The following is a 27528-nucleotide window of genomic DNA, read 5'->3' as shown; positions in this document are numbered from 1 at the left end:
CCCCCCCCCCCTCTAACCTCTTTATTTCTTTCTCTGCTCGGCCCTCAGGAAGGTTCCAGTGTCCTCCTACTAGACCTTTCCGCTGTCAAAATGACCGTGTGTGCCTGCAAACATCAAAGAGGTGTGATGGTGTCAACAACTGCGGCGACAACTCAGATGAACTTGATTGCCGTAAGTTGAGGAATAATTCAGAGTGCTTTGAAATCCCTTCCTATTTTAGCTTGGATTAGGTATATGCTCTGTGTGTGTCAGCAGAAGCCCCCCCAGCTGTCCCCACTTGCGAGAAGGACGAGCTCCTGTGTGCAAACAACAGATGCATCAGCTCCACTCTGCGCTGCAACTTCTTTAACGACTGTGAGGACTACGGCTCCGATGAGATCGACTGCAAGACAGGTGTCTCACGTCAGAATAATTTCTTTATTCAAGCTAGCAACAGATCTGAGCTCTCAAGGGCCAAGCATCAGCGGAATCAATTCCATTTCAAATCCACTGACTCATGTTTGACCCCTGTTGTGTTCAGACACCAAACTAAATGACTGCAGGAGTAACAGGACTCAGTGCGGTGATGGAGACGAGGCTCATTGTGTCACCAACGGCACAGACTCTTTCTGCTCCTGCAAACCAGGCTTCCAGAAGATTGGACACCGCACTTGTGGAGGTGAATATTTCCAAAATTATTCTCACTATAGAGAGAATATGAACTACACTTCAAGATGCTGGGCGAGCACTTTTTTTTATTTTATTTCTTTCAATATGTTTTCCTTTGGCTTTCTGTTTATCAGATAAGAATGAGTGCCTGCAGTTCGGTATGTGCTCACACATCTGCAACAACACCAAGGGCTCCTACAAATGCAGCTGCAACAAGTACTTCACCAGGATCAATGACACCTGCAAAGCTGACGGTGAGGAGAGAAATACCTGATCTGTTCTGTACACTTCTCATCCAAATACGCTTATCTTAAATTCTCAGAACAATTCTTGGTTTGAATTCCATCTTTGTGATTTTTCTCCTGTTCCCCCAGGCATGAACAGCAGTCGTCAGATTCTCTACATCGCTGATGACAATGAAATACGCAGCCTGGACCCCGGCATGCCCAACTGGCGCTATGAGCAGACCTTCCAAGGGGATGCCAGCGTGCGTATTGATGCGATGGACCTGCATGTTAAGACCAACCGTATCTTTTGGACCAATTGGCACACAGGTAGCATCTCCACCTTTGAACTCCCGGGACAGTCTACATCACCATCCTTGTCCAACTCTCACCGTAATCGACGACAGAGCGAAGGCAGGGTCACCAACCTGCAGGTAAAGCCGGTTATTCTCCATCATGCCTCTACCAAAAAATTCAAAAGGAACATCCTGTGAGTGCTTATCTGTCTGTGTCTAGATCAAAGAGCTGAAGATGCCTCGAGGTATAGCTGTGGACTGGGTGGCTGGTAACCTGTACTGGACCGACTCTGGTCGAGATGTAATCGAAGTAGCTCAGATGTCAGGCCAGCATTGCAAGACTCTAGTTTCTGGCATGATAGACGAGCCCTACGCCATCGTAGTGGATCCACAGAGAGGGTAAGAGAGCGCTGAGCTTGATTTAGATCGAGGCTTTATCTGTTGAAATGTTTTAATAATTGTGTATCCAAACTGTTTTTCCTTCAGTACCATGTATTGGGCAGACTGGGGGAACCATCCTAAAATTGAGACAGCCTCTATGGATGGGACTCTGAGACAAACTTTGGTGCAGGAGAACATCCAGTGGCCTACAGGTGAGTTCTACGTTAACATTGTATCATTTATCTAAGGAAGGAAAAGCAGCTCTACATTATAAAGACGGATTCACATCCAGCAGAATGTCAAAGCTGATCCCTTGTACGGTATTTTGTCATCTCATCCTCTTTCTACAGGTTTAGCCGTGGACTACTTCAACGAGCGTCTCTATTGGTCAGATGCTAAACTCTCAGTGATTGGAAGCGTTCGTCTAGATGGTTCTGACCCTGTCATCGCGGTCTCTGGCATTAAAAACAGTTAGGTTCCTTTTAAACCAAAAGGAAAAAAAAAAACCTGTAAAATATGAAAGTTCCTTTTCTCTTCTAACCAATCTCTCCTTTTGCTCCACCAGATCTATTCCATCCATTCAGCATAGATATCTTTGAGGACTACATATATGGGGTCACTTACATCAATAATGTTGTCTTCCGGGTTAACAAGTTTGGAAAGGGCTCCATGGAGAATCTCACCACAGGCATCAACCATGCGACTGACATTGTCCTCTACCACCGTTACAAGCAGCCAGAGAGTTAGTGTCTGTTTCTTTAGTTCAAAGATTTTCTTTACATCTAGACGGTTACCTTGTATTCTGTAAGTGATGCGAACATTAACTGAGACAACTTATATTTGTAATTATTGATTTAGGTTTTCATCACCTTATACTCATTTTATCTTGTCACTCTGTGCTCCAGTGACAAACCCATGTGACAGGAAGAAGTGTGAGTGGCTGTGTCTGCTCAGCCCCAGTGGACCAGTGTGCACCTGCCCGAATAACTATGTGGCCGACAACGGTACATGTGCAGAGAGACCGCCGCCAACGCAGTCCCCATTCTGTAAGTCAGCACACACATGCAGGAAGCTGAGTGCATATCCCTACTTTCCATTTTTACAACTCTGCAAAGTTTTCATCTGGGTAGCTTCATGTTGAAATTCTACATGAAAATGTGAATCCAATATGGATTTTGCCCTCCACAGCTCCCCCCTCAGGGCCCTGCGATATTCAATGTCAGAATGGCGGGAGTTGCTTCCTCAACGCACGCCAAGTGGCAAAGTGTCGCTGTCAACCAAGCTACTTTGGAAGGAGGTGTGAGATCAATCTGTGCAGGGACTACTGCAAGAATGGAGGCATATGCACTGCTTCTCATACAGGTAAGAGGACATCATTACCATATTGTGAACAACCGATCTGCCCAGACTTTCCTGCTCTCCCTTAGCTTGCAGCTAAGCATGCAATTGTAGTCAATTTTAAATTGAATACATTACACTGGAGATTTTTTGTCAGATTTAGTGTTGTATTTAGTGTTTGTGGAGGTCTTAAATGTAGGTGGCTGTTGATCATTATTTTCAATAACCTGATTTGTAATAACTTACAAACTGGAGATTATTTAACAGGCATGTTTTTAAATGAAAAAATGTGCTCAAATATTCATTTATCAAATGAAATAAAAAAGGGTAAAATTGTTGTCAAATAAAACATTCCTGTTCTGTTGCAAGTAATTTAGGCCACTGATGGCAGCTGAGACTGTTAGTACAACCCCCAGCCCACCTTTTGATGTCTGGGAAAGCTCTCTCTCTCGAGTGTTCATTAGCAATAGCATCACAAGCCAAAAGCAGCGACTACATAACCTTGAATATCCCCAACTCTCAGTCAGTGCTCGTTTTTTATTCTGTATGTAATGTATAAAACCAGGGGACATTGCTAGATTTTTTTATTTCTTCCACCAAAGAGGAATACTGGGTGAAAAAGATGTACATCCTGTAACAGATGGAACATTTTCATCAGCTCGTCTTGCAGATTCATTCAGTTGTTTTTTTTTTTCAATCACCCTTAATAGAACTCTTGCCTTTCTTTCAGGTTCTCCGACCTGCAAATGTCCAAAGGGCTTCACAGGGCCAAACTGTGACCGTCAAACTTGTCAAGACTACTGCCTCAATGGAGGCAACTGCTCAGTCAACATGGGCAACCAGCCGACTTGTAGTTGCCCTTCAGAGTACAGTGGAGACCAGTGCCAGTACAGTAAGTGTCAGATGTTGCTTCAGTAACTTCTTTTTACATTGCAAGTCCCTGACAGCGCCATAATGAAGCTCCACTGCATTAAGCCTTCCACTGAATCTTAATCAGCCTGTTATTGGTTTCCCAGTTATTGATTTTACATTCTGTTGCAGCATTTCAAAAGCCGAAGAGGCACAACATGTGAACAAACAGTGCAAGCTCCACATGCACACTCATACATGCACCTGCTGGCTCAGCTTGTTACAGTGACGCTCTTTCACAACCATTAGGTCTCTACATGAGACCGAACTACATGTTGTTACTGCATGTCGGCTTAGGGGCGGAACAACTTCACCCCACCATTCCTCCTCAGTTCATTTGACATTGAGGACGATATGAAAAAGTTCTGCATTGAATTAGCAAGTGTAAACAGCTATTGCCTGTAGGGTGTTTTAATGTACTGCAGAAAATGGATGGATAATTAAACAGTCAATAGCCGTAGACATTCAGAATGTTTCAAATGTCCCAAATCAGTGTACGTTTTTTAAGTTGTCTAATTAATAGTTTTCATTTTCAAGAAGTGAATAGTACTTTAATAGATTTAATAGAAATATAATTCTGGGGAAAAAGACAGTATGACAGTTCCCACACATCTCCATCTATGTTCTTAGGTAAATGTGAAGGGTTCTGTATCAACGGAGGAACCTGCTTACAAACCTCCAACGGCACCAAAGTCTGTCGGTGCCCCTCTCAGTACATCGGACATCAGTGCGAGCTCGACAAATGTCAGTTCTGCGGGACTGGAAAATGTCTTTCATCACCGTCCAGCAAGGTCTCTTGCATGTAAGTAAACTTTGATTTTTAAATGTTTGTTGATATTTATTTTGGATTTCACTGTCAGCATGGCCGGACATCAATCTGCACATTTCACAGACATAACAGGTGTCACTTGCTGACGCTAAATAAAAGTGGACAAATGGACTTCGCAGCTATATTTGATGATTCTGAAACCATTGGACTGAATGGGACATATTTAAGCAACATAGTCATCTGTGTGTGTTTTGTGATTGTAGCTGTCCCAACGGTCAAACCCAGCCCAGCTGCTACACCTGTTTCGATTACTGCACAAACGGACAATGTACAGTGGACACGCGCACGCTGCTGCCTCAGTGCAAGTAAGCCCACCCCCATCTCAACTCAAACCAAGAATTCTGACCTTAACAGATAATGTCTTTTACCCACGGACACACAGGGGTATAAACTGTCAACCATCAACACATAAAAAATAACTGTCCCTCTTTACTGTGTACAGATGAGTAACTACAATGTGTAAAATAGTCTTTTCTGATCAGACACTTAATGCACACGTTTGTCCAGGTGTCCTGTGGGCTGGAAAGGATACAGATGTGAAGTTGTAGCAGATTCTGTGGAGTCCTCTTCTTCCAGTGGAAGTAAGGCACACAGTTCACATATTGTAAGTGTTTGTTAAACATAAGCTTGGCCCTGTTTGCTCACACTATGTGTCCACCTGCAGGTACTGCCTCTGTCGTCATCCCAGTGCTTCTACTGCTGCTGCTGGCACTGCTTGTGGTTGGTGCCATCTTGTGGTACAAGCGGAGAATGCGCGGGTGAGTCTTGGTTTCAGATAATTAAGGATTCTCATTTTTCACTTTCTCACACCAATGCTACCTAGCTTTGTCTGTCTCTCTCTCTCTTGCTCTCTTTTCCTGTGACAACCATCTATTTCCTGTTCTCCAAGGTCTCTATGGCTGGGAAAATCTCGTTCTCAGTGCTCGCGGTAACTTCTTAGGGTTACATGAATTACAATTTGACCCATAAATCCCACCCCCTCCCTTCTCTTGTATCCACTCAGTTTGAATAGGGTTTTTTTTTTCATTTGTCCTTTCTGTTGTTCAGAGGAGAAATATGTCTGCCTGTCCTTGCCTGCCACCTCCTGTTTGCATCATACAGGGTTTCTCGCCCAGCAACTCAGGGACCTCTTTAAATTTTCCTAAAAGTTGCTTTACTGATGATGCACAAGTAACTGAACTTTTGAGTCCTCTTTTGTCTCCACACCTTCCCTTGTTTGATGTGTAAATGCTAAGCTAATGCTATGTGCTAGTATAGTAAATTGTTAAACTGTGCATTTATTAGAACTGTTTAAATGCTTGCAAACAGCAAAATATTTGCAATGTGAAAATATGGTATTCTCTACAGAAGACATGTTGCAGTATATTCACCGTGTTACAAATGGCCTTTTGTCCAAAGGTCATTTGACTACCTTTGATACTGTATGTTGTCTTGATTGTGTGGATGGTATTTTGTGGGAGCTGCATCAGTACATGTTCTATGCTAAGTTTCCTTTTCTAGCCCTGTTTGTTGATGATGTTGTTTGTTTGTTTGTTTGTTTGTTTTTAAATAAGGGACCTTTATCTATTGCTTGAAAGGTTAATCTGTTTGTCTTTGTCCGTCTACAGTGCAAAGGGCTTCCAGCACCACCGAATGACAAACGGAGCCATGAATGTTGAGATTGGGAACCCTGCCTACAAGATCTATGAGGGAGACCCTGATGATGATGCCGGGGAGCTTTTGGATTCAGACTTTGCTTTGGACCCAGATAAGGTAACACAGCTGAAAGGAAACTTAGTCTTATTTATTATGACATATTTTTTAACTATAACCTTTCTCTGTGGACAAAATGTTCCTAAGCTGACATTTTGTAGAAACAGCTTCAAGTAGTTTTCCTTTCCAACTTTATGCATTAATTTTACGGTATTGAAGTCATTAATTATTGTTTTAATGTGAGTTTTCAGTCAACCCTCAACTCTTCCGGTCTTTATTTTTTCCCTCACCTCTCTACCATGATATAGATAGATCCAAGTAAAGGAATCTGTATGTGGGGCTGGGGGGGGGGTCTCACTGCAAAATAGGTTGGTTTAAGACAATTAGGTCCCAACATTTATTTTCTATTTCATTTTGTAACCGTTGTCCTATGCCTTTTCTGTTTTGTATTGTCTAATCCCTTCTCCTTGTTTTCGTACTTTATTTGTCATGTATATCCCACCAGTTTTTCATTTTATTGCACCAAATAATAAACACTTATCAAGCATTGGATTTGGCAATATGCAAATGTTGGAACCATGATGAATAGTAGTGAGTACATTTTAAAACGCAAAGGCTCTGCTCCTGTGCAATTGGTTGTGTTAGACTTCAATGAACAAAGAAGCAAAGCAGATACATACTTTCTGCAGGGTTTTTTCATCATTCAAAGGGAATTCTGGATATGTTGTTGTCATCAAAGTAAACGTTCCTTTTAAAGCACCAAATCCATAAAAAAACAGTTATAATTAGAAAGCCTGTCATTCACCTCGTAATGTTCTTTGCCTTGCAGCCCACTAACTTCACCAACCCTGTGTATGCCACCCTGTACATGGGCGCCCACAACAGTCGCAACTCTCTGGCCAGCACAGATGAAAAGAAGGAGCTTCTCTCCCAGGGCGATGAGGACATGAGTGACCCGCTGGCATAGAACTCGGCATGGATTGAACTCTGCCAACATTGCCCTGCTGGAACCAGTGCTGAGCTGCCGGCCTCTCTCATCGTCCTATGCCTTTACCAACAGAAAAGAAATCAACACAAAAAGCGAGAACACTGTACAAAATGTATAAAATGAAGGACTACTTTTTTAAGTGATTGCAGTATTATATTTTGTTCTTTGACAACAACAAAAAAGATCCTGGCGGTGATAAAGGAACGTTTTATAGACATTATTCAGTTCTTCTTTTTAATTTTGCTCACCTCCTCCTCCTCACACTTCTTCCTCCTCTGTCACACATATAGCCACTACCTCTGTGCAAATGTAAAAGATAGAAATACGAATGGCAGTGGAACAGTTTTAATTTTTTATTTTTGTATTAATTGTACAGGAGAAAAAAAGAGAAGCATGATGAATGCTTCCCGAATGCTGGTTGAGCTCAGTCTTTCACATCGCGTGTATATGTACGTTTGCTGCTGGAAGTTAGGAGCGAGAGACCTGGGCGTGGAGGGAAATTTTATACTGTACATGCACACATGGAGAACTTGCAGACAGTGTGTGCTCTGTTGTCTCCAAACTACATTCAAGTGATTGTCTTTTACTTCTTTGCACAGACTAAAGTTATATATTTGCATATATATAAACCTATTAACTAAGTGTCTTGATAATATACCCAGGAAAACAAACAACAGTAACAAAATAGCAGTCTGTACTTTTTAACTTTTTTTTAAGTCATTGTATAATTGACATACTCTGTTGTCAGCAATCAATGAATACATGGCAGTGTGTGAGTGTGCTGGATGGAGATGATTGTAAAAAAGTCCACATTCCAGGATGAAAGTCTGGGATGGAGATCCGTGGCCTTGGTTTACTGCAGGACACTTTGTCCTCAGATTGCTCTGAAACTATTCTGGAAAGTTCTTTAGAGGAGTGACGGCAGGCTTTTGTGAGTTTTAAGGTCTTCACTAAAAATTACCGAGACGAATATTTAGCTAAAAGGTTTCATTTAGCTGTTTTTGGGGGGTTTTTTTCGTCTTTTGATTGTAAATGTACTTACAGGAAAGGCCAGGGAGACCATGTGATGGTATGTTCTTCTGTTCGAGATTGAGTTTGTACTCTGTATTTTTTTTTAATCATTAGTCATTTCATGGGTATTTAATGTTTTGCTGATGACCATTCTTCAGTAGGTTCCCAGGAAGGGGACTGATCAGCTTCCTGATGAGCATTCCTTTGTTAATTTCTTTGCCTTGCTGCTAACGCTCACCGTCTGTCTGTCTGTCTGTCTGTCTGTCTGTCTGTCTGTCTGTCTGTCTGTCTGTCTGTCAAAATGGCTCAAAGTCTTAACAGCGCTGCTCATCACGCTGCTTTTTACTGAGCTGATCAGCTGTACCTGCCACATCACTGCATGGTGCTGACACACATCCTCAAGGAAACTCTCTGGCTTTTATCCCTCTATTCTTAACAGTATTCACCCCCTTCTTTTTTCTTTTTTTTTTTACATCCTGCTTTGTCAGATTTACAACAAAATGTGTCAATTAGAAAAACAATTTTTCAGTTGGAGAATTTCTTGGTGGCAAAAGTTGTTCTGATTGTTTTGTTATGATTCTATTTCTTTTTGATATAAGAAATTAAATGGATTTTTATAGTAGAACTGTTCAGTGTTTCTGTCTTCATTTGGAGAGAGGAAAAGCAATCGATCGTTCTTTCATGCAGGCTTGAACAGTAAAAAGCAATTAAACGAGAACATGTTGCGATAGCTTGTTTTGAATGTTGCTTCATGAAAATAAGAAGAACAACCTTTCTTAGTTGTCAGCCTTCTACTGAAATGTAAGGACAGTCTGGTCGCGCAATTACATAACTCATCAAGTCATCTCAATCAATAGACAATATCATGGATCATTTCTTCCAAAACATACATTTTATAACTTGAACATACATTCAGACAAATGTACACTTGAAGACTAGTGTCTCATACAATGTTACGCCAAATTAAGTAGTGTAAAGATGTGTTGCTCCCTTTGTGTCTGCTCAACTTTCAATAGCTGTTAGGAGAAAAAAGCATCATCTCTATTAAAACAGGAGATTCAAAAAAAGAGAAGCTCAAAACACACGTCCTCATAGAACAGAAAAGTCCTTCATCTTTTAGCAGGTAAATGTCTTCTAGGTCCTTAAACAGCAGTCCGTGTGGAAATATACATTTGTCACTTCCTAAATGTCACTTACAGTGTGACAGGAAGTGTTGTCAAGGTATAAAACATTGCATTTTAAAGACCACTTGCAGAAGGCACAAAGACATGCCAGTTTCAATTGTTTAAAAAAAAAAAAAAAAAAAGTTCACTAAGAGTTAAACTAAAATTCTTATTCCTCTTACCTTCTTTGTGTTGTATCAAAGCTGGATACCCTTGCATATTGTCAGTATTATAAGGCTAATGTTACAGTTCAAGGAGATAAAATATGATCTTTAACAAATGAAAGCTGCAAGATAATCAAGGTATGGCTGACTGAATTAACACTGTTCATACAGAAAAAGGCACTTTTTAAGCAAAACATGAAGCTTTTTGAGAATTTTTGGTTTGTTAGCTGGTCCATAAAGAAGTTGACTGAATGATTTTTATCCCCTTGATTCATGCAAAATCAAAATAAACTATCTCAAGTCTTGATTGAAAAGTCCCAAAATGCCTTTTAACAAGATTGAAGCTTCTCTGTTAACAGACTTTTGCAAATGTCTTCAAGGCAAACATTCCAGCAGCATCCAGAGTTGGCATCATCCCCGAGGCTGCCTCCCACTATGAGCGATGCAACCACTTAAAAATCTGAAGAATAAGATAATCCCGGGAATAAAATCCACATTTGGAAAAAGCCCCACTCTTCCGGCGTTGTAGTCCTCCACTCCTCTACTCGCCCACCCTGTTCTTCTGTGGTCCTCTGACTCACAGAACAGGGAAAGTCTTGTGATTGCAGAGATTCAGGAGAAACCCACTGTGCTTCTGTAATGATATCTGCTCACTTAAAGTGGCTGTAAAAGGCCTCCATAAATAAATAAATTACCCCCACTAACACAAGAGCTCTGCCCTGTTCCTAGTTTCTGTCTTTTTCATCTGCAGCCTCAGGGTTCAGACAGACTGTGGGGACACAGGGAGGAGGGTTATACTAGAGTGAGGGGGGATTGAATAAGTGACAGATAAGTAGTTTACGGTCTCTTCCAACCGCTCCGGATCAACGCATCAGCTCGCAGGAAAGGCTGGTTTCGGAGATCTGTGAGTAGGCATGGAGAGAGGGGTAAGAGACAGGGAGGACACACATGTTAGAGGACTCAGAGGTCAATCTCCAAGTGTATTTCTGTTCACTTTTATTCTGTTTTAGATTCTAAACCAAACTAAAATGAAGGACACGCAGTTGCCATCTGGTCAATGTGTGTTTCTGTCACTTTGTCCTCCATATTAAGATTGATGATGGTAGGCTAAGAAACAGAAACACATTTCTATTTATTCCAAAAGAAATCAATTATATCGTCCTATATAATCTTTACTTCCCTTTACCTGTTTTAACAAATCTAACCCTGGTGTCAGGAGGGTATGGCAGCACTGTTGTATTAGGCTGAATTTGATTTAACCAGTTGTACCTTAAAATGGCATCTGTGTGTATATAATAAAATAATAAAATAAAATCTGCCACATTAACTTTGTATTAGAAATATCACAATGAACAAATATGAGCATTGCAAACACTGAATGGCTACATTCCCATAGCCTTGAATTTTAACTTCTAATAGCGGAACATAAACTGTTGAAATTCAAAGCTTTGGGAATGTCTTCATGGCAACTTTATAACTCGTGAACTGCAGCAGACATTATTACAGTTAGTACAAAGTACAAGTACAAAGTACAGTAAGTTCAAAGGTCAACAAGCTCTTCAACATCAAGCAGGCTTTTACAGCCAAGTCAAAGAAAACTTAGAGCTCTGATGAAAAAAAAAAACAATAAAAAAATTCAGGTTGTATTCATGTATTTGTTTTTAACTGATTGTTTGTGTCTTTTAGAGCCTGTTGACCAAAAAGCTGTTCAGCACACCGCGGATGACATTTAGCAAAGACAAAACATGGTGGGTGTTGTTGACAGGTGAGGAGTCAATGAACACTGGACAACATGCAACATATAGTAGGAGGGATGAGGAGGATGATGATGATGATGGTGATGATGATGATGATGATGATGATGAACTGATTCAGGATGTTAGAGAATATAATAGAGGAAATCATATCTGTACACACTTTGTCGATATGTTGAACATGTTCTTTGAACAAGGCTAGTAAGCTCAAATGGAGAGAATATTTCAGGGATTTATTTAAAATATGAAATTACTGGTTCATGCACCATCCTATAGATTTTGAAGCCGTAAATAGATTCAGAAAAATTGGTTCAATATATAACATTACTTATCAGAGGTATTGAGAGAGATTATTATGTTACACTATCAGATTGTGTTTTGAAAGATCATACAGCAGTTTGCAGAAATCTGTCTTTTCTTCAATGATACCAGAGCTCAGTGTGATGGTGACGTATGGAGGCATCTCTCAGCTAAATGAAGGTCTAAATAGCTAAGTAAAGATTTTGAATAGAAAAACACAATTGTCACTAAAATTAATGGATTGGATGAATTTTAAAATGAACATGAGACTCAAACCTGCTTTGTGCTGTTTTTCTTTTTTTCTCTGTCGTATATTTTTTTTACCTCTTGTTGAGCTGAAATGTTGGACAATTATCCAGCAATGCTGAGCAATCACAACAACCAAACTGGCAGAATATAAGGATTGTATCGTTGCTAAGGTTTTAAGTTTTAAAAACGGTTCGTGTTGTTTAGAACGTGTGTGAATCTGTGCAGTATCTTGCACCTGAATACACAGTAATCTTGTATTCTGATTAATGTGTTGTAAAGCAATTCTCAGTGTTGTATAGTGTCTTTCTTTTTTGTTTGCGTCCAAAGCAGCTAGCTGAAGCGGCTAACATCACTGTAGCAGCACACAGGAGCTGGAGGGCCAAGCAGGCTGGGTGTCAGCCAGGCTACCTTCCTTACCCTCTCTTAGGAGTGAGAAATACTGTCATTAATCTTCTTTTCAGCTGAAGGGGGGGGAAGAAGAATAAACAGTGGTGGGTTGAGGAAAGAAGAGTCACGTTAGCTTGGAAACAAACACCAAACCAGTTAGTTTCATGGAACAAAGCATCGTTGATAAAACCCGTAAAGTAGCCAAACCTCTTTATGTTAGGGTGGTTGAATTCAGCTTAATGACAGGAAGGCCTTAAAGAAATATTTTATGAAAATGCACAGCCTTTTACATACTCTCTGTCATGCATGGTGGCCTTAGTTGATAATTGACTTAAGTCAGGCCTGATTGTATTGTAACTGTGTCAACATATTTCTTACTCATAAATATGTTAACAAGCTGTACAACCATTCTAAAAAATCTGAGCCAGGCAAAGAGGTTTGGCTGACTCCTATCACCGGACGCCTGATAGGAGTCTTCTCAAGTTGAACACACAACCAATGACGGCCCAAGTTAGTTCACAGTAGTTGTAGTTTGGGTGGTGGGGTTTGAGTTTGGGTGGGTGACAGGGATCATGCTGCATGCACAGAGGGGTCAGGAGGCGTATGAGAGACACCTGGACAACCTTGGCATTAGAGGGAGGGGAGGGCTAGCAGTTGGCGTCGTCACAGAGGTTGGCTTCACAGAAGAACCGTGAGCCGCGTTTAGCAGTGCGGGCTGTGAAGGGCACGCTCTTCAGGACTGAGGGGAGGAGGGGGAGGGAGAGAAAACATGTCACACCTGATGAGATACCGCACTTCTGAAGGGGGAGGGGGTAAGAACACTTGTTCACCTTCAAAACTCTCAGAATGAAGCTGAAAAAAACCTGGAACTATGTTCTATCTGTACATGGATTAATCAAACACTTCTTAAACTATCAGGAGGGTTTTACATATTATAGGGGGAGCACTTAAATTTAAGTTCCCATTGTTTGCATTCAAAAACACTATCCAGATATCTTATAAGTGTAGTTGTAAGCAGGCTTACGTTAATTAATGTATTAGTTTGCAACCTCTTCTGTAGGCGTCTGTATGATCATAACAAACTTGTAAAAGAAAGGCTTTAATGAGAAAAAGTATGGACTGATTAAAGAACTCATAGTCACATACTCTGTTAGATATCTGAGCACTGTTTCTATCAGATATAAGTGGGACTGAAGTATTGGATTAGGGCACATTGAGCACTTGTGCAGGCATCAGTTGCATGGTAAGCTGTGAACAGCTCTGGTAGTAGTGGTATAGAAGTATTATGACATTAAATATATAATGTTTTCTTTAGATCGTAAGCACTTATTAATTATTATGACAAAAAAGCACATCATTTAGCTTATATGCTGTCCTGAGGCTGTAGATAAGGCCTTATTTGCTCATTTCTATACCTACGGTACATGTATTTTTTTTCAAATGTTTGACTTTGGCAACTCCTAGTGGTACATTCATGAATTACAATTGCATAAGGCTTGTCAGTTTTCAAATGGATTGAATTATTTTCTACCACAAAGAACAATATAATAAGTAACATAATTGTATTGTTAAAAGATACTGAATTGTTTGTCCACTTGGAAATAAACGTCCTGTCTATCTTCATATTGTGGCTCAACAGCTCTAGTGTTACATAATTCAGAGCTCCTAGACAGCATGTAATGGAATAACAAGCAGCTGTTCTGCTGCTATGTGCTGTGCTCCAGATGTGGAGGTGTCTGCACCACATAGCACAAGGTGCACTTCAAAGGAGCTGAGCAGTGAATGACTACAGTCATCCTCGACCTGGGACGACCGGGGCTGCTTGCAGCCACATGGCGTCTTTTTAAGGCGCTGTCTGGCCCACCTGTAATGATGTCTTCAATAGTGCCATCCTTGCCCTCGTATACAGGCCGGTGGTCTTTGGCTTGACGTTTGCGCAACTCCGCAATCAGCTCCTGCTGCTGGTGCCTCTTTTTCTGGGCCTGGACCTGAACCAGAGGATATTTGTACCATTCATTATGTTTTTTGGCACACCACAAAGCTTTATTTAGCACTAAGTAAGCATCCACTTGCCAAAATTCAGCCAAGATACATGTACTTGGACTGTACCTTGGGGTCATGCTGTTTAGCCTCCTGAGCCAGCAACTTCTCTCTCATTGCTTGCTCCTGCTTTTTCCTCTGTTCGTTCTGCTCCACTGCATCCTGTTTAGGAAAAGAGGTGACCAGTCTGTGACAAGAAGTAAAGACAACTGTGTGGCCCTACAATGGCAGAGAAAATTAGTCAAAAGTAGAATATAAACTAGTGCAATCACTTTTAACTATTATGTTGTCTTTCAGCCTTTTATTTCATCTTTCCACACACACCTCCTTTTATTTTAAACCCAATGTGCTTCTCATGAACAATCAGACATTGGATTGAAAAGACTGATAACACTTAGATTTATAGGCTACACATTTAGCAACAGTCAGCAGAAAATTAGCCAAGCTTAACTTAAAATAGAGACTTAAAAGCAGGAATACTTAATCTGTCCAAACAGGAGCTCTCTTTTCACACCTTTAGTTGTAGCAACAATAGATAGTGTCCCCTATTTCTAGCATTAATGTTAAGCTATAAGCTAATTAGATTCTTGCAACTCTTCTAACTATTCTTTTTTATGTAGACAAATCTTTTATTGAAAAAATGTATTGAGGTTTTCTTTCAACGTGCCTGGTAGTTTGCACCCTTTTTTCACCCTGAGATAATTTTTTGCATTTAAAAAGGTCAAAAAAGGAAACAAACTAGATCATCATATTGTTTATTAAGTGTTATGTCACAGCCCTCGCTTCTAGAACAACCTGTAATCCTAACAAGTGCACCTTACCAAATGTTCAACTCCTCTTTTAAGTCACACAAACACTCAGAGAGACACACTCATACACAGAAATCCTTGTGTTGCACATTTCCTTGAGCAGATCCCATAAATCAAGACTGAGAACAATCTCAGGAAGTGTGCTGTGTGGTGGGGCAGGGCGAGGCCGGAGGGGGGCAAAGGAGAAGAGGGACGGAGGAAAGGAGGGGGGAGGAGGTAACAGGGCCTGACCAGTCTAAACACCACAGCTGCAGCTCTGGACTCATATCCAGCTGGCCTTTCCTGTTATTTGGCTGCGGACTATATGACACGTCCTGTGGCATGGAGGCAGCCAAAGCTCTGCTCTCTTCTCACTGACACTGACAATATCTAAAACCAGGGAGCTTCGCATCAGAGCATGAGTGAAGATCTGCTCTCTGTCAGTGCAGACTTGAGGACAGATAGAAGGCCCTCACCTTGTAGGCCTTTATGAAGCGCACAAACACAGGGAAGAACACCGAGGGTGGCGTCGTCTTGGCGCTCTCTCCGAAATAGTTGACCACATTGTTGAAGGCTTCCTAGAATTGGGAAGAGAGACAGTCCCGGAGTGGAAATGATACATGTAGACACTGTTGAGTTATGATTGGTTGTGTGTTAAGAGGTCAGACGTTTATCTATTTTCAGAGTTTTTTCCACTTTATTTCCTCTTTCCTCTTTTGAGGTCAGAGATAAGAACAGTGTTGGATACCTCTGCCGACTTGGCGTCTTTCTGCAGCCTGTCCAGCGACGAGTCACTGGCCTGCACGAAGCTTTTCAGGACTGAATGATCGTGGAGACTACACTCTCTGCGGATCAGGTCCATGCCTTTCCCGAGCTCTCGAACATCCAGCAGTACGTTTTCCAGAGATACTTTGGAACACAGTCGATAAAAAAAATGTTTTATGTGCTGATCTATTTACTATGACAGTAAATGATGAGACTGTCCTCGAAATAGTTTTGTTAACTGTCATTGTTCTTATGATATACCTGCAGCAGCTTTATCAACAAAGTGCAGCTCGTTGTAGAAGTTGGCCAGTTCGTGGTACTTCTCTTTCAAAATAAGGGCTATGTAGTGGAGCAATGTCATCTTTCTGTCTGTAGACTTCGTGTCCAGCAGCTGTGTAACAACAACAATGAATGGCATTATTAGCAAGAGCATTGCACAAATGAACTGTGTGCCATATGTCTGTGCAGATTTTTAAAGAAATATTCTGAAGAGCTTAAAATGTCATCAAATTCTGCAACACAATACTCACCAGATCAAGACTCTGTAATTTAAAGCCATAAACACAGCCTCGCTTGCTGCTGTTCATGTAGTTTCCCAAAGCTAAAATGATCTGCAAGTAAACCAAACAATAAAGAGTTATATTTTTGAATGCACTTTGCAACTTGCATCAAAATCCTTTTTTTTTTTTTTAAAGCTCACCTCGAGCATTTTTTTCAACTTCGGTGAGGATTTAACTGATCCAGAGGCAGCAATGATTGCGTTCAGCTGTGGCGTGAGCATGTTGACATTGTCAGCAAAGTTCCCAACAAAGGTGATGATGTTCAATCTCTGCGTGAGCCTCTCGATCTTGCTGAATAACAACATGAAGCGATCTTCCTCTGCTAGCTGGTCCAGTGGACGCCGCTCACGTTCGTACTGACGAAACATCTTCACCTCTGCCTCGGTGGGCAGGAAACGCATCAGACACTCCACAAAGTCCACAGGTAAAGCCTTAAGGTCAAACCTGAGTACACATCAAATTCATTAGTGGCTTGTTATTTCTTATGAGTCGTTCAAGAATATGAAAAGTGCATACTTCTCTATTGCTTTGCAGATTTCTTCTGTGGTCTTGTTAGCCTTGCGTAGTGTGATGGCTAAGTTTTTGGAGCGATTGGCATCCAGAAGTGTGACTTTGTTCACGGCCTTCTGGGCTACTTTGCTCTTTGTGCAGGAGAACTCTACAATAGGACCCTGGGCTCTGGTCTTAAACAGCTCCTCAAACTTCTCCAGATCAAGCTCCTGTACATGAGTGACAGTTTGTTTATTATCTTAAAACCTATGAGATACGATGAAATGATGCAGGAGCGGTCTTTCAAAAGCAGTTCAAAGTCATCAAAGACTTCAGGTCATTTTAAGGACATTTTTCCGGCATTTACCTCGAGCACACGTTCATCATCAATCTCATTGAAGACTGTGCCATTGATCTGATTGGGCTTCAAGGCCGTCCAGTTAAATACAGGCAGGCGGAACTTGGTCTTTATCGGCTTCTTGATTCTGATAGCTGCAGTGGAGATAAACATATGAAACTGTGACCTGTTCTTCAACTAAATGCAGAGCAAAGATATTAAGAAGTATATAATTACATAAGAAATAACATATTTTGTCATGTCTCACCTGAGAGACCCACACTAAGGATCACAGAGGGAGAAGTGCCTGGCAGAGGGGGAGCGAGAGGTGGTGGTGGGGGGACTGGTGCACATTGACCTGTATTTAATGAGTACAAAACATGCAAACATTTCAATTTGGAGTCCATTTGGGTTTGTATTAATCTATTTTATGAGTCTTTTTTGTAGACATTGTTTCCTACTACATTGCCATTATGTCTTGTTTATCTTGTGCCGTGTTTTTTTCTATCAAATTTATTATATGCCTGTCATAGTTTTGTGTTTATCAAAGTGAATGAAACTTTTCAAGTTAGTATAATTTGTCCTGAGCTGCAGTCTGCTGAACACTGACACACACAAAGGAAACCAGCCTTATATTTCCCTTTCCTGTCTGGGGTAGAAACACTGCTGTGACCCATCACCTGGCTTGGCACGAATTAACAAAGAAGGGGAACTGAAAATAGACCTCATCTGAGGGTTTATAGTCGAACCAAATGAACTTTTACATATATGTGTCACCAGACACAATCCCTGTGCGTCACGGTCTATCACCTGAGGCAGAGGGGAGAGGAGGCGGAGGCGGAGGCGGGGGAGGAGGAGGAGGAGGAGGAGCTTCACTCGCTGGTGGTAAACTGGTGTCTGCTCCTTCTGGGTCTATTAAACCAATCGTTGAACCCAGGGACAGCTGCCCAATGTCTCCCAAAGGGATGCCAGGACCGCTACTCCCAACTCCACCCACACCTCCGACACCCAGCGTCTCAATGGTGATGTCTCCGTCAGGCTTCTTGTGCAGACGGATGGTGCCCTGCTGCTCGAGCTCTAGCAGCCGCCTCTCGATGTTGAAGTGTCTCTGGAAGGCTGCATCCTTCTCTTTTATCACCCTCCTTAGGGTGTTGACCTGGGTGTTGGTCGACTCATATGTCTCCTAAATGGCCATCAGGGGGCGATAAAGAGCAAAAACACAATGACTTTACAAGCAAAAGAAACATCCTGTTTCCTGCTGACCTAATTTGCTATCACAGCAATTTGGCTTCATGCATCTGAAAGTGATCTTTGCTAACACGCAGTAAGGTGAAGTGAAGCCTTACTACGACCAGGCAGGATAGCAAATATGACAGCAATACAGCCGCTGGCTTACCCGTATCACTTGCAGGTCCTTATCTTTCTGAAGCACTACTTTCTCCAGATCAGCCACCTTCATCATTGTTTCATTCTCAACCTCCAGCAGCTTCTCTGTCACCTGCGAGAGAATACAGAGAGAGAGCAGCAGAGATGAGAGGTGGTGAATTAAAGAATTGATCCACAGCTTGGGCATCTTTCCCAGATCCACTTCCTCCTGCTCCCTCCCCTTATACCCTGTGCATCACCGATATGAAATAAGAGATGGCCCCGCAGCATGACGCAGCAAAACCATGACACAGCTTTTCGTTTTGATTTTGAAAACATTACACATGTTGCATAGGAATTCACAAGGAATCTTCCACCTCGTCCTCCCCCATCATTCCACACTCCTGAGAGCAGAGTTTGTTATGAAATTCCGAGCATGATGTCAGGGCTGCCTACGACCTTTCCATGTGAAAAAGGTCTTTGCAAAGCAGCGTGGGATGTGAAGGCAACTGCCCAGAGAGAACGAGCCAACACGAGAACAATATTAAGATTGTTTCACGCTCAGTGCTTTTCTGCGCTCTCCACCCCTTCATTATTGTGAACCACTTGTGAAATGCAAATACCGTTTAGATTTCTAAATCACCACGTAGAAACAGTAAAGTATACGGCTGCTGAACCACAACATTCTCATAAAGAGAGTGTTGGTGGTCTGGACTGGGTGGTGCACTTACATGGGACAGGTGCTCCTCCAGTTCCTCCACTTTCTCCAGGGCTGCATTCTTCGTCTCCGCATCCTCAAGCAGACCACCCACGTCGAACACGTTATCCAGGTAGGCCTGGATCTGCACCGACAACTTGTCGCTCTCTGTATGTTTGCATTTCTGACATCAGGGAGAATGAATCTGCATTAGTGATGTCTTACACGCACTATACACCAGTTGGATTGTCCATTCAAAACAATGCTTCTCAAACTGTGGGGTGAGCCACCCAAAGGGAAGCACGCTGACAAGAAATGGGGTCACAGTTGGCCCGTTTAGGGGTGTGGCCAAATAGGTGGCCGAGGTCCCACTGGAAATCTAAATTGGGGTTGATTTTTAAAAGTTTGAGAACCACTGATTTAAAGCATATCATTGTCCCTTACCTCCAGATAGTCATCCAGTCCTAGCTTAGTGAATTCATACTGCAGGTGGACCCTGAAGTTCATGTCCTCCACCGAATGGACCACAATATTAATGAACTGCATGCAGGCAACCTGGAGTGGAGTCACAGATGGTTTCAGATCCAAATTGCCTCCATTTGATGGACAGTTAATATTTCAAAACAACAAGAAAACATTTATTCAAGTTCATTTTACCATGTAGTCAATGTTTCCCTCCTCACAGCGGAAGTATTCCATCAGCCTTTCAAAGCGATGCTTCTCTTTACACACCTAAAAGGCAAAAAAGGAAGACACGGATGTCATTCTGTGATTCCATTAAGAGAATTTAAGATAAAAATATAATCAAAAATATTCTAAAATTCCATATTTAATGGAAATCTTGACTTCAGATTTCAGGGGAAGAACGTTTTGAATCCAACCAAAGAAAAAGCTTCAACAAGAGCATATATAATAAAAAATATATAGATTCAACGGATTGATAATTTAAAGGCTTTACATAGTAGGGGAGTCCATTGGTATTTGCAGAATAGACAGAGGAGATACAGCTTGTTCTTACATAATAGAGTAAAGAAGATTAAATCAAAGCTGCAATTGTAAACAGAAGTTTGGGCAGCCATTTTTTGGACTATGCAAGAATCATAAATCCAAAAGTAACAACATTGATTTCCTTCTTTCCTCTCCAATATCTATTTCTTCAATGTTAGTTGATGTATTAGATTCCCTTTTGTCATGTCATTCTGTCAAATGTTGCCTTGTTTGCTACAACAGCCTCTTCTTACGATCATAATTTAATAATAATTGATGGCATGAAAAGCCAACGAAAGGAAAAGATGAGGTGGGTTTTTGGAGCTACAGAAGTTTCCTACCTAAAAATAAACTGCTTCTCTTCTCCAAAGTTATAAATAGCGAGGTTTGACAATACAAAAGAAAAAAAACATGCCCTTTGTTGTAATCATTTCTGGATCTAATTTATGATTACTTGTACAGCTGTGGTTGAGAGCCACGAGTGACCTTTCTTGTGAGATATCAGACCCTGTCATCTTTCATGCTTCATTTAAGAAAAACAACACAACAGAAATATCCTCTTGTTTTGACCAGTGGGTTGATTAGCTCTCATGCCTCTCTCGGGTTTTCGACTCTGCAGAGAGAAAGCGAGAGGCTCGGCAAACCTTTGTGGTCCACTGGCTCCCATCAGGGAGTTGATCCTGATCATTGTTTGAGGTTGGCTCACATCCGGTGTCTTAATGAGACTAATGACCTTAGTCTGGCCACTGTAGAGCTTTGCTTACACCCTCCGTAGACATGAAAAAACCCCCAGAGAGCCAAGAACTTTCATCCCTCTACCCCTGCCCTTGATGCCTTCATGCACACCAGTGATGTGGGAAATGATGGCAATTAAAATAATGTCAGTTATGAACCGTAAAAGTTTTGGAAGTGACGGTCCAAATTTCATTAAAACGCTGCTTCGGGCACCTCTTTGAAATTGTCAAATGCTGAGAGGATGATCTCGTGACCTCCTCGGACGAGACAGACGGCAGCCAGCAGCTCCAGGACCAACGCTTTTGTCCTGGAAAGAAAGGAAGACTCACATTGATACAAGAAACCAGTTAATCTGCAAAAAATAAAAATCTTCTCTTTCAGAATTAAGGTGGGAAAGTTAAATATCCCTACCATCTAATTTAACTTAATGTAACTCCTCAAATACAAACATGTCGACATAAAGGAGTTTTAATTCATCATTTTTACTGACGTCTAACTCAAGTCTAAATCCTTATAGTTGACATTTCTACCCTTCATTATAAAGCGATCAGCCGAGGCACTTTAGCACTAATCTGCCTTTAGTAAACATTCCTTAAGCAGCCTGTATCTCCGCCTGTGATGACTGACTTCAGAGAGAAGCTCAGCCCCATGGAGAATGAGACGCATATCATATGAACTGGCTGCAGGGTTCCCCCTATTGTTCGGCACAGACCCTCCTCTAGCAAAACAGGGGGCCTCAGATCTTACCGTGAGTTCTTATTGTTCAAGCTGAGCGCAATTTCATTGACTGCGTGTGCGTGAGACATGACCATATTGAAGCCATACTGCATGAAGAAGGCAGAGAGAGAGATAGAGAGAGAACAGGATGTGGTCAGAATAAACCGTGGTTTATACAGACTGCACAGGAAACACAAAATCTTCACTTTTATACAGATGTAGAGGTGATGATGTCACAGTCTCCTACCTGATAGTTCATGATCGCTCTCAAGCACATGATGCACACGTGCACATCATCTTTTTGGCTCACTAGACGGGAGTTCTTGATGGTTTTGCTGTTGGAAATGGTTCCATAGCTGCAACAGATGGAAGACGTTAAAAAGTGAGGGCTGACACTTTCTGTTTCATTTCAAGTTTGATACTAAATCGGCTTGTTTTATTTATTCAGGAGTGAGTCACTGCTTTTAACATGACTCCTGTTCTGAGTGTGGCATACAGAGAGAGAGAGAGAGAGAGAGAGAGAGGCAGAAAGAAAATTACAGAGGATGAGGTCTGACAGAAAAAAACGTTTGAGGTCACAGATGCATTATGGGAGATGCCTGGTTTCCCTGCTTTCAACCACTGCTGTTATGTAACTGTATTGCAAAGTCACCATGTATAAACAACATTACATTTTTTGTGCAGTTTATAAATCACTTTAAATGTCTCATGATCCAGCACTTCGGCATCATTTGGTAAAGTAAAACCACATGTGTTACACCAAAATAGATTTCAACCAAAAGGCTGAAATGACTGAGTTTTCTGGGTATTTAATTGTGTTTCTGTTCACTCCATTAAAGCTTATTTACTACAATGAGAATTGACGCCTTGTGTCTCTGCATCTCCTGTCTGTGTGTGGCTCATTGATGAAGAAGAGCATCGCAACTGTCCAACATATGCTGCAGCACACAGCTGGCACTCATCTGATAACAGTGCAGACGCACATCTGGACAGATGAAGGAGGATTATTAAGAAAAAGTCTTATAGTGCAAAAGTTCAAAGACTTAAGTGTCCATGTCTGATAGAGCTCGTAATCTTCAGAGTCTACAGATCAAGGGGAAGGTTGGTGAATCCATGACAGATCAAACATTTGAGCGCTTTTCTGAAAGAAAACATCACCAAGAAATCGAGCTTGCAAGCAAAAACATTTTTGTCGCATTCGGGGTTAGCAGAGCAAGGCAATAACAGGGTAAAGGTAATAGCTGGGAAGCTAGCTGAGCAATACGTACCGGAGGACTGACTGGCGGGCGGAGCGCACCAGTGTGTTGCAGAAGGGGTGAGTGCCTGTGTGGTGCAGATCCTCTATGGACCTGCTCCAAGATTTAGCCTTGTCCAAGTATCCATCCTCCCCATTCTCCAGGCCCTCAAAATCCAACCTGAGCCACATATAGTCAGAAAGACAAGCAAACACAGAGGAGCCGGGGGTGTAGATAGGAGGCAGGAGGGAGGCTAGGTTAGCAATGCAGCTTGGTAGAGAGCCAGGGGTTATCACAAGAACTGTCAACAGGCCGCACGATAAAGCTCAGCACGCTGATTTCTGTCCCGTTCAGGCAATGTAAAGCTCATCACTACACTATATAGCGTCTTTGCAGGAACACAATCACTTGCAAAGTATGCAACAAGGCATACAAACACATCCAAAGAAGGCACAAATGCAGTTTAGCACTTTTTTTAGATGCACAAGCAGTTTATTACAGGCTTTAAGAGACTACAACATGTAAGAGTCGCTGGAAACAATGCCCAACCCAGAGGTTGAAATCATGAGAGATTGGGGTGTGTGTGTGTGTGTTTTTGTGTGTGTGTGTGTGTGTGTGTGTGTGTGTGTGTGTGTGTGCGTGAGTGTGTGTGTGTGTGTGTGTGTGTGTGTGTGTGTGTGTGGAGACGTTATACTCACATAACGGCACACTGGGCAAAGGAAAGATACTCCACCAGGATGTCAAGGCCTCGGTTTTCATCATTGAGGAACTCCCTGACCCACCTGTGACGCATGATCACACAATCAACATCACTCCCTTATCCTTTTTATATTCAAAAGATTTTATTTTTTTTTAAAAATCTTTTTGCCTTTATTTGATAGGACAGCTTGAGCGAGATAGGCATGGATGAGAGAGAGATTGGGGGATAACGTGCACCAAATAATGTCAGGTCTGCACACTCATTCTTTGAGACTGCATTTTAGCTTTCTAAGTTTCTCATTTCTAAGCTCTGCAGAGGCCTTTTTGTAGTATCATTGGCCATCATCCACATCACTTGTCATTTCTGGACTGTGCATCATCTGTAGTGATGTAGTGAGTACTCCCTAAAAAACAGACACAGAGTGAATATTGAAAATAAAATCTTTAGAATTAGTTACTGGGGCCAAATTTAAAAGCCACCAGCAAAAAAGACTTAGCTGAGAAAATTAGAAGCTTGAAAAAAAAAAAAAGAGTTTTACATCAGACACGATATGAGTTATAATGAATCGTGTGTTTTCCCAGACCAGATGGGGTAAAAGCCACACAGGATAAAATTTTGGAGGGAGGCAAGTGTACACAGTTTGACGAAAACTAGTTGTTAATGTTAGGGATTATTACAGACAGTTCACCTTCACGTTTACCAAATCATACTAAACCTTCAGGTTGTTTACAAAGTCTTTGGATCACAAAGTCATTTGTGTTTGTTCCCTTTTTTGAATTTCCCCATCGTCACACTATAATATCTGAAGTAATAAATTGGTGAGTATGATGTAATCGAAATGATAGATAGGACAGCCAAATGTAGAAAAACGTGACCCAACTTGTACAGAAGTTGAATTATCCTAAAAGGCAAGCTCCTCCAAGAAAAATCTTTGGCAGGAATGCAATGGAAAGTAAACTACATCTCAGTTTAATTCCAGTTTTCTATAGAGACAGGGAGAGAAATCAGTCCAAACAAAGGAATTCCCAGTGCGACAAGAGACCGAATGTGGAGGGCGTATGGCTAAAGGAGCTGGGCTCAGTTCGACTCCCTGACACAGTATTTTGTCTGCCTCCCCCACAAGAACCCCTTCACCTCCTCGCGACTTCTTCAGGGAACTCCAGGGGTGAACAGGATTGGGGTAAAAGGTTCTTAAAATAGTCTTGAGGTGTGGGTTATGATGACAGAGTGCTACTCAGCCGATGAAGAGTCAGGCAAGACAGCAATCAAGAGTCTTGGTGTAGCAGAGGGGGAGGTGGGGGGGGGGGGAAAGGGAAGAGAGGTGAGGAGAAGAACAGAGGAAAGCAAACAAAGCAGTAAAGAGTAAAAACGGGTGCAGGAGGGAAGGGGAGGGGAGGGGAGGAGAGGAGGGGGGCAAGGAGGTGGGCTTGATCATCGGTTTCCTGTCTGCCACCCCTCCCTCCCCTTTCTCCCTTCCTTGCCTTCGACCCCTCATTCCTTCCTCTCTCTTTACTTCTCTCAAACTTGTTGCTATTTCAGATTTTCTTGGCAATCTCCGGAATAACACATCAGAGAGGGTCAGGGATTCGGACACACACAATAAACCAGTTTCATTTAATCCCACCCACAAAAAGTCTCCTGAAAATAACTTTCCTCTTTTTCTTTTCTCTCTGTATTTCTGGGAAATGCACAGAAACAGACATTTATGGGTGAAGCCGAATCGAATAAGAGTTATATAAGAATAAGAGGCATCGATGATCACTATGCAAAATCAACATCTTTTTTACATGCTCTTCTGGTTTGACCGTTCAGCAGCAAGTCACAGGAGCACATTTCTTATGTATCGTTATCAGTGTGAAAAACAGTGTATCAAGTGAAGGATCCAGCCTGCAACGTTGAAGACAAAGGCTAGAAAGGCTTACGTAACATCCACATACTGAATGCTTATTGTCTTCCACAAAATACGATAAAACAGTACAAAAACATTGTTTACTTTAAAATCTGACAAATCAGTGTGTGTGTGTGTGTGTGTGTGTGTGTGTGTGTGTGTGTGTGTGTGTGCGCGCGCTTTTCACTAGGTTCAGCATTGGTCAGCTTGGCTTCCTGTCCCTCTGGCACACACAACAAAGCTTCATGCTCAACACTATGGGGGAGTGGACAAGGCAGCACAATGGCTACCATCTGGGCATTATGAGTACCAGCTCCATGAAGTGGAGCTGCAGAGCCTGGCAAAGTTAAAACAACGGGGGATATCTGGGCACCATAAGCGATGAAGCAGGAGCACAAAGGACTATTCTTTACGGTAATAATGTGGCTTCCTAAAGGGCAGTGTACCAACAAATCAAAATGTGTGATTCAATAGACAATTAGGTGGGAAAAGGATTGATTACCCAATGTGGTTTGTCCGCAGTGAGATCTCCAGCTCCCTTAAGACTTTTGTAGATTCCTGCACCCGCCTGCGAAACTTCTGCAACACACAATGAAGACAGAGAGTTTTGCAACAGGTTTATAATTGTGTTAGCGCTGCCAATAAGTAGTAAAGCTTTACACATTCATATAAAAGGCTAATCTCCCAATTGCCATTGCACTCATGTAACATTTGTTATGTGACAGTGTTTAGTAAGTAGTAAAATCAATACAGCAGAATCAAGGCTATTGTCTTCTTTGTTCCAAGCATTCTTTGTTTTTTGTGCCTACATTATGCTCCATGCAAATCACCTGAGAACATTTTAGGTATTAACAGCTGTGAGGTGCTGGTAGCAGCTACTGCAGATGATGTTGTAACTTTTTTTTCAACAACGCACCTAATCCAACAACAGTTTTTTTTTTTTTTTTTTGTTATGCAGCAACTTGTGTATCCCCAGACGTGATTGAAGACTGGGCTAGAAATGTCTTGTTGGAGCACTCCCAATACACTTCAATCCGCCTCATTGCTGCCTCATTTTTAAACCTGCAGTCTACATAGAAATGTGTCATGACTTTGTCCAATCTCTCTAGGGATAAAAAGGATAAGGATAATCTTTATTGATCCCCCAATGGGGGAAATTTGGGTGTCACAACAGCTCCAAAAACAGTAAAAACAGGGAATATAAACAGCATCAAATAGCAAAAAAGAAAAAATAACCGGCTATGAGCAAGTTTACATTAATTAAATAAGCGGGATAAAAAATACAAAGACTTAAATAATACAAGGAAGGATGCTTAGTTATACTGTATTCACCAATGCATTAGTATTTGAAGACTGTCATTCATGTTTAAAATCAGTAGAAATCATAGTAAATGGGCGACATTTGATAGGTGATTTGTTTTCTTTCCCACCTTTCGTGTGACTCCGGGGTCTAGGTATCCTCGTAGCTTCTGGATGTAGGTGTGAGGAGGATTCTTCACCTGAAATCTCTCCTGAAAATGTACAACAGCAGCATTGTCATGTGTGTTTGCTGAAGTCACTGTTGGTACAGAATGAGCCACATGATGATGCCAGGTGTGTGTACATATGAATGAGGGATGTTGAGCGCACCTGGTCGCAGATCAGGTCCCACTTCTTTTCATTGTCGTACTGTCTGAGGAGCCGGGCTTTGTCTGGAGGGAGGTTCATAGAGTTCTGAAATCAAATAAATAAATCATTACACATAACTATATATTTCCTTTGTTTCCAATGAGTTGCCTATTTATAGCAGCTGTGCGCGAGTGTTTCGTCAGAGCCCTGGTTTTACAGGCCTCTGGCGCCAACAACAGTACACCGATGAAATTTTGGGGACTCACTCCACTGACCTCACTTCC

General features: G+C 41.7%; 2 protein-coding genes across 7 annotated transcripts in view; one reads left to right on the top strand and one right to left on the bottom strand.

Moving 5' to 3' along the window:
* The window catches only part of LOC306833692 (low-density lipoprotein receptor-related protein 1-like), an 87405-nt gene extending 78464 nt beyond the window's left edge, over positions 1 to 8941 (top strand). Inside the window, exons 72-89 of the mRNA XM_079359155.1 lie at positions 49 to 171; positions 256 to 393; positions 521 to 658; positions 783 to 902; positions 1023 to 1306; positions 1389 to 1567; positions 1655 to 1761; positions 1900 to 2019; positions 2115 to 2291; positions 2455 to 2595; positions 2738 to 2911; positions 3618 to 3779; positions 4427 to 4598; positions 4829 to 4930; positions 5133 to 5206; positions 5290 to 5383; positions 6233 to 6377; positions 7147 to 8941. Coding sequence (XP_079215281.1) covers positions 49 to 171; positions 256 to 393; positions 521 to 658; positions 783 to 902; positions 1023 to 1306; positions 1389 to 1567; positions 1655 to 1761; positions 1900 to 2019; positions 2115 to 2291; positions 2455 to 2595; positions 2738 to 2911; positions 3618 to 3779; positions 4427 to 4598; positions 4829 to 4930; positions 5133 to 5206; positions 5290 to 5383; positions 6233 to 6377; positions 7147 to 7284 — 2588 coding nt within the window. The 3' untranslated portion in view covers positions 7285 to 8941. The remainder of the gene's footprint in view (positions 1 to 48; positions 172 to 255; positions 394 to 520; positions 659 to 782; positions 903 to 1022; positions 1307 to 1388; positions 1568 to 1654; positions 1762 to 1899; positions 2020 to 2114; positions 2292 to 2454; positions 2596 to 2737; positions 2912 to 3617; positions 3780 to 4426; positions 4599 to 4828; positions 4931 to 5132; positions 5207 to 5289; positions 5384 to 6232; positions 6378 to 7146) is intronic.
* Positions 8942 to 9913: 972 nt separating this feature from the next.
* The window catches only part of fmnl3 (formin-like 3), a 32761-nt gene continuing 15146 nt past the window's right edge, over positions 9914 to 27528 (bottom strand). The window contains exons 2-26 of one of the 6 annotated variants that reach the window (XM_079359156.1): positions 27266 to 27349; positions 27067 to 27147; positions 26139 to 26215; positions 23747 to 23830; positions 23082 to 23228; positions 22061 to 22169; positions 21844 to 21920; positions 21310 to 21403; positions 20032 to 20106; positions 19819 to 19929; positions 19409 to 19558; positions 18709 to 18810; positions 18123 to 18495; positions 17581 to 17670; positions 17343 to 17467; positions 17003 to 17205; positions 16627 to 16930; positions 16457 to 16537; positions 16188 to 16317; positions 15910 to 16070; positions 15638 to 15739; positions 14443 to 14535; positions 14198 to 14321; positions 12957 to 13072; positions 9914 to 10545 (exon numbers count right to left, since the gene is read on the bottom strand). In XM_079359156.1, coding sequence (XP_079215282.1) covers positions 12981 to 13072; positions 14198 to 14321; positions 14443 to 14535; positions 15638 to 15739; positions 15910 to 16070; positions 16188 to 16317; positions 16457 to 16537; positions 16627 to 16930; positions 17003 to 17205; positions 17343 to 17467; positions 17581 to 17670; positions 18123 to 18495; positions 18709 to 18810; positions 19409 to 19558; positions 19819 to 19929; positions 20032 to 20106; positions 21310 to 21403; positions 21844 to 21920; positions 22061 to 22169; positions 23082 to 23228; positions 23747 to 23830; positions 26139 to 26215; positions 27067 to 27147; positions 27266 to 27349 — 3069 coding nt within the window. In that variant the 3' untranslated portion in view covers positions 9914 to 10545; positions 12957 to 12980. Of the gene's footprint in view, positions 10546 to 12363; positions 12408 to 12947; positions 13073 to 14197; positions 14322 to 14442; positions 14536 to 15637; positions 15740 to 15909; positions 16071 to 16187; positions 16318 to 16456; positions 16538 to 16626; positions 16931 to 17002; positions 17206 to 17342; positions 17468 to 17580; positions 17671 to 18122; positions 18496 to 18708; positions 18811 to 19408; positions 19559 to 19818; positions 19930 to 20031; positions 20107 to 21309; positions 21404 to 21843; positions 21921 to 22060; positions 22170 to 23081; positions 23229 to 23746; positions 23831 to 26138; positions 26216 to 27066; positions 27148 to 27265; positions 27350 to 27528 lie in introns of all 6 variants that reach the window. The other 5 variants (XM_079359159.1, XM_079359157.1, XM_079359158.1 and 2 more) reach the window with 5 other exon arrangements.

This window comes from Symphodus melops, assembly GCF_947650265.1.
Source record: "Symphodus melops genome assembly, chromosome: 13".
Taxonomy (NCBI): domain Eukaryota; kingdom Metazoa; phylum Chordata; class Actinopteri; order Labriformes; family Labridae; genus Symphodus; species Symphodus melops.
Note: the sequence above shows the minus strand (reverse complement) of the source record. Positions and strands in the feature narration are given on the sequence as shown.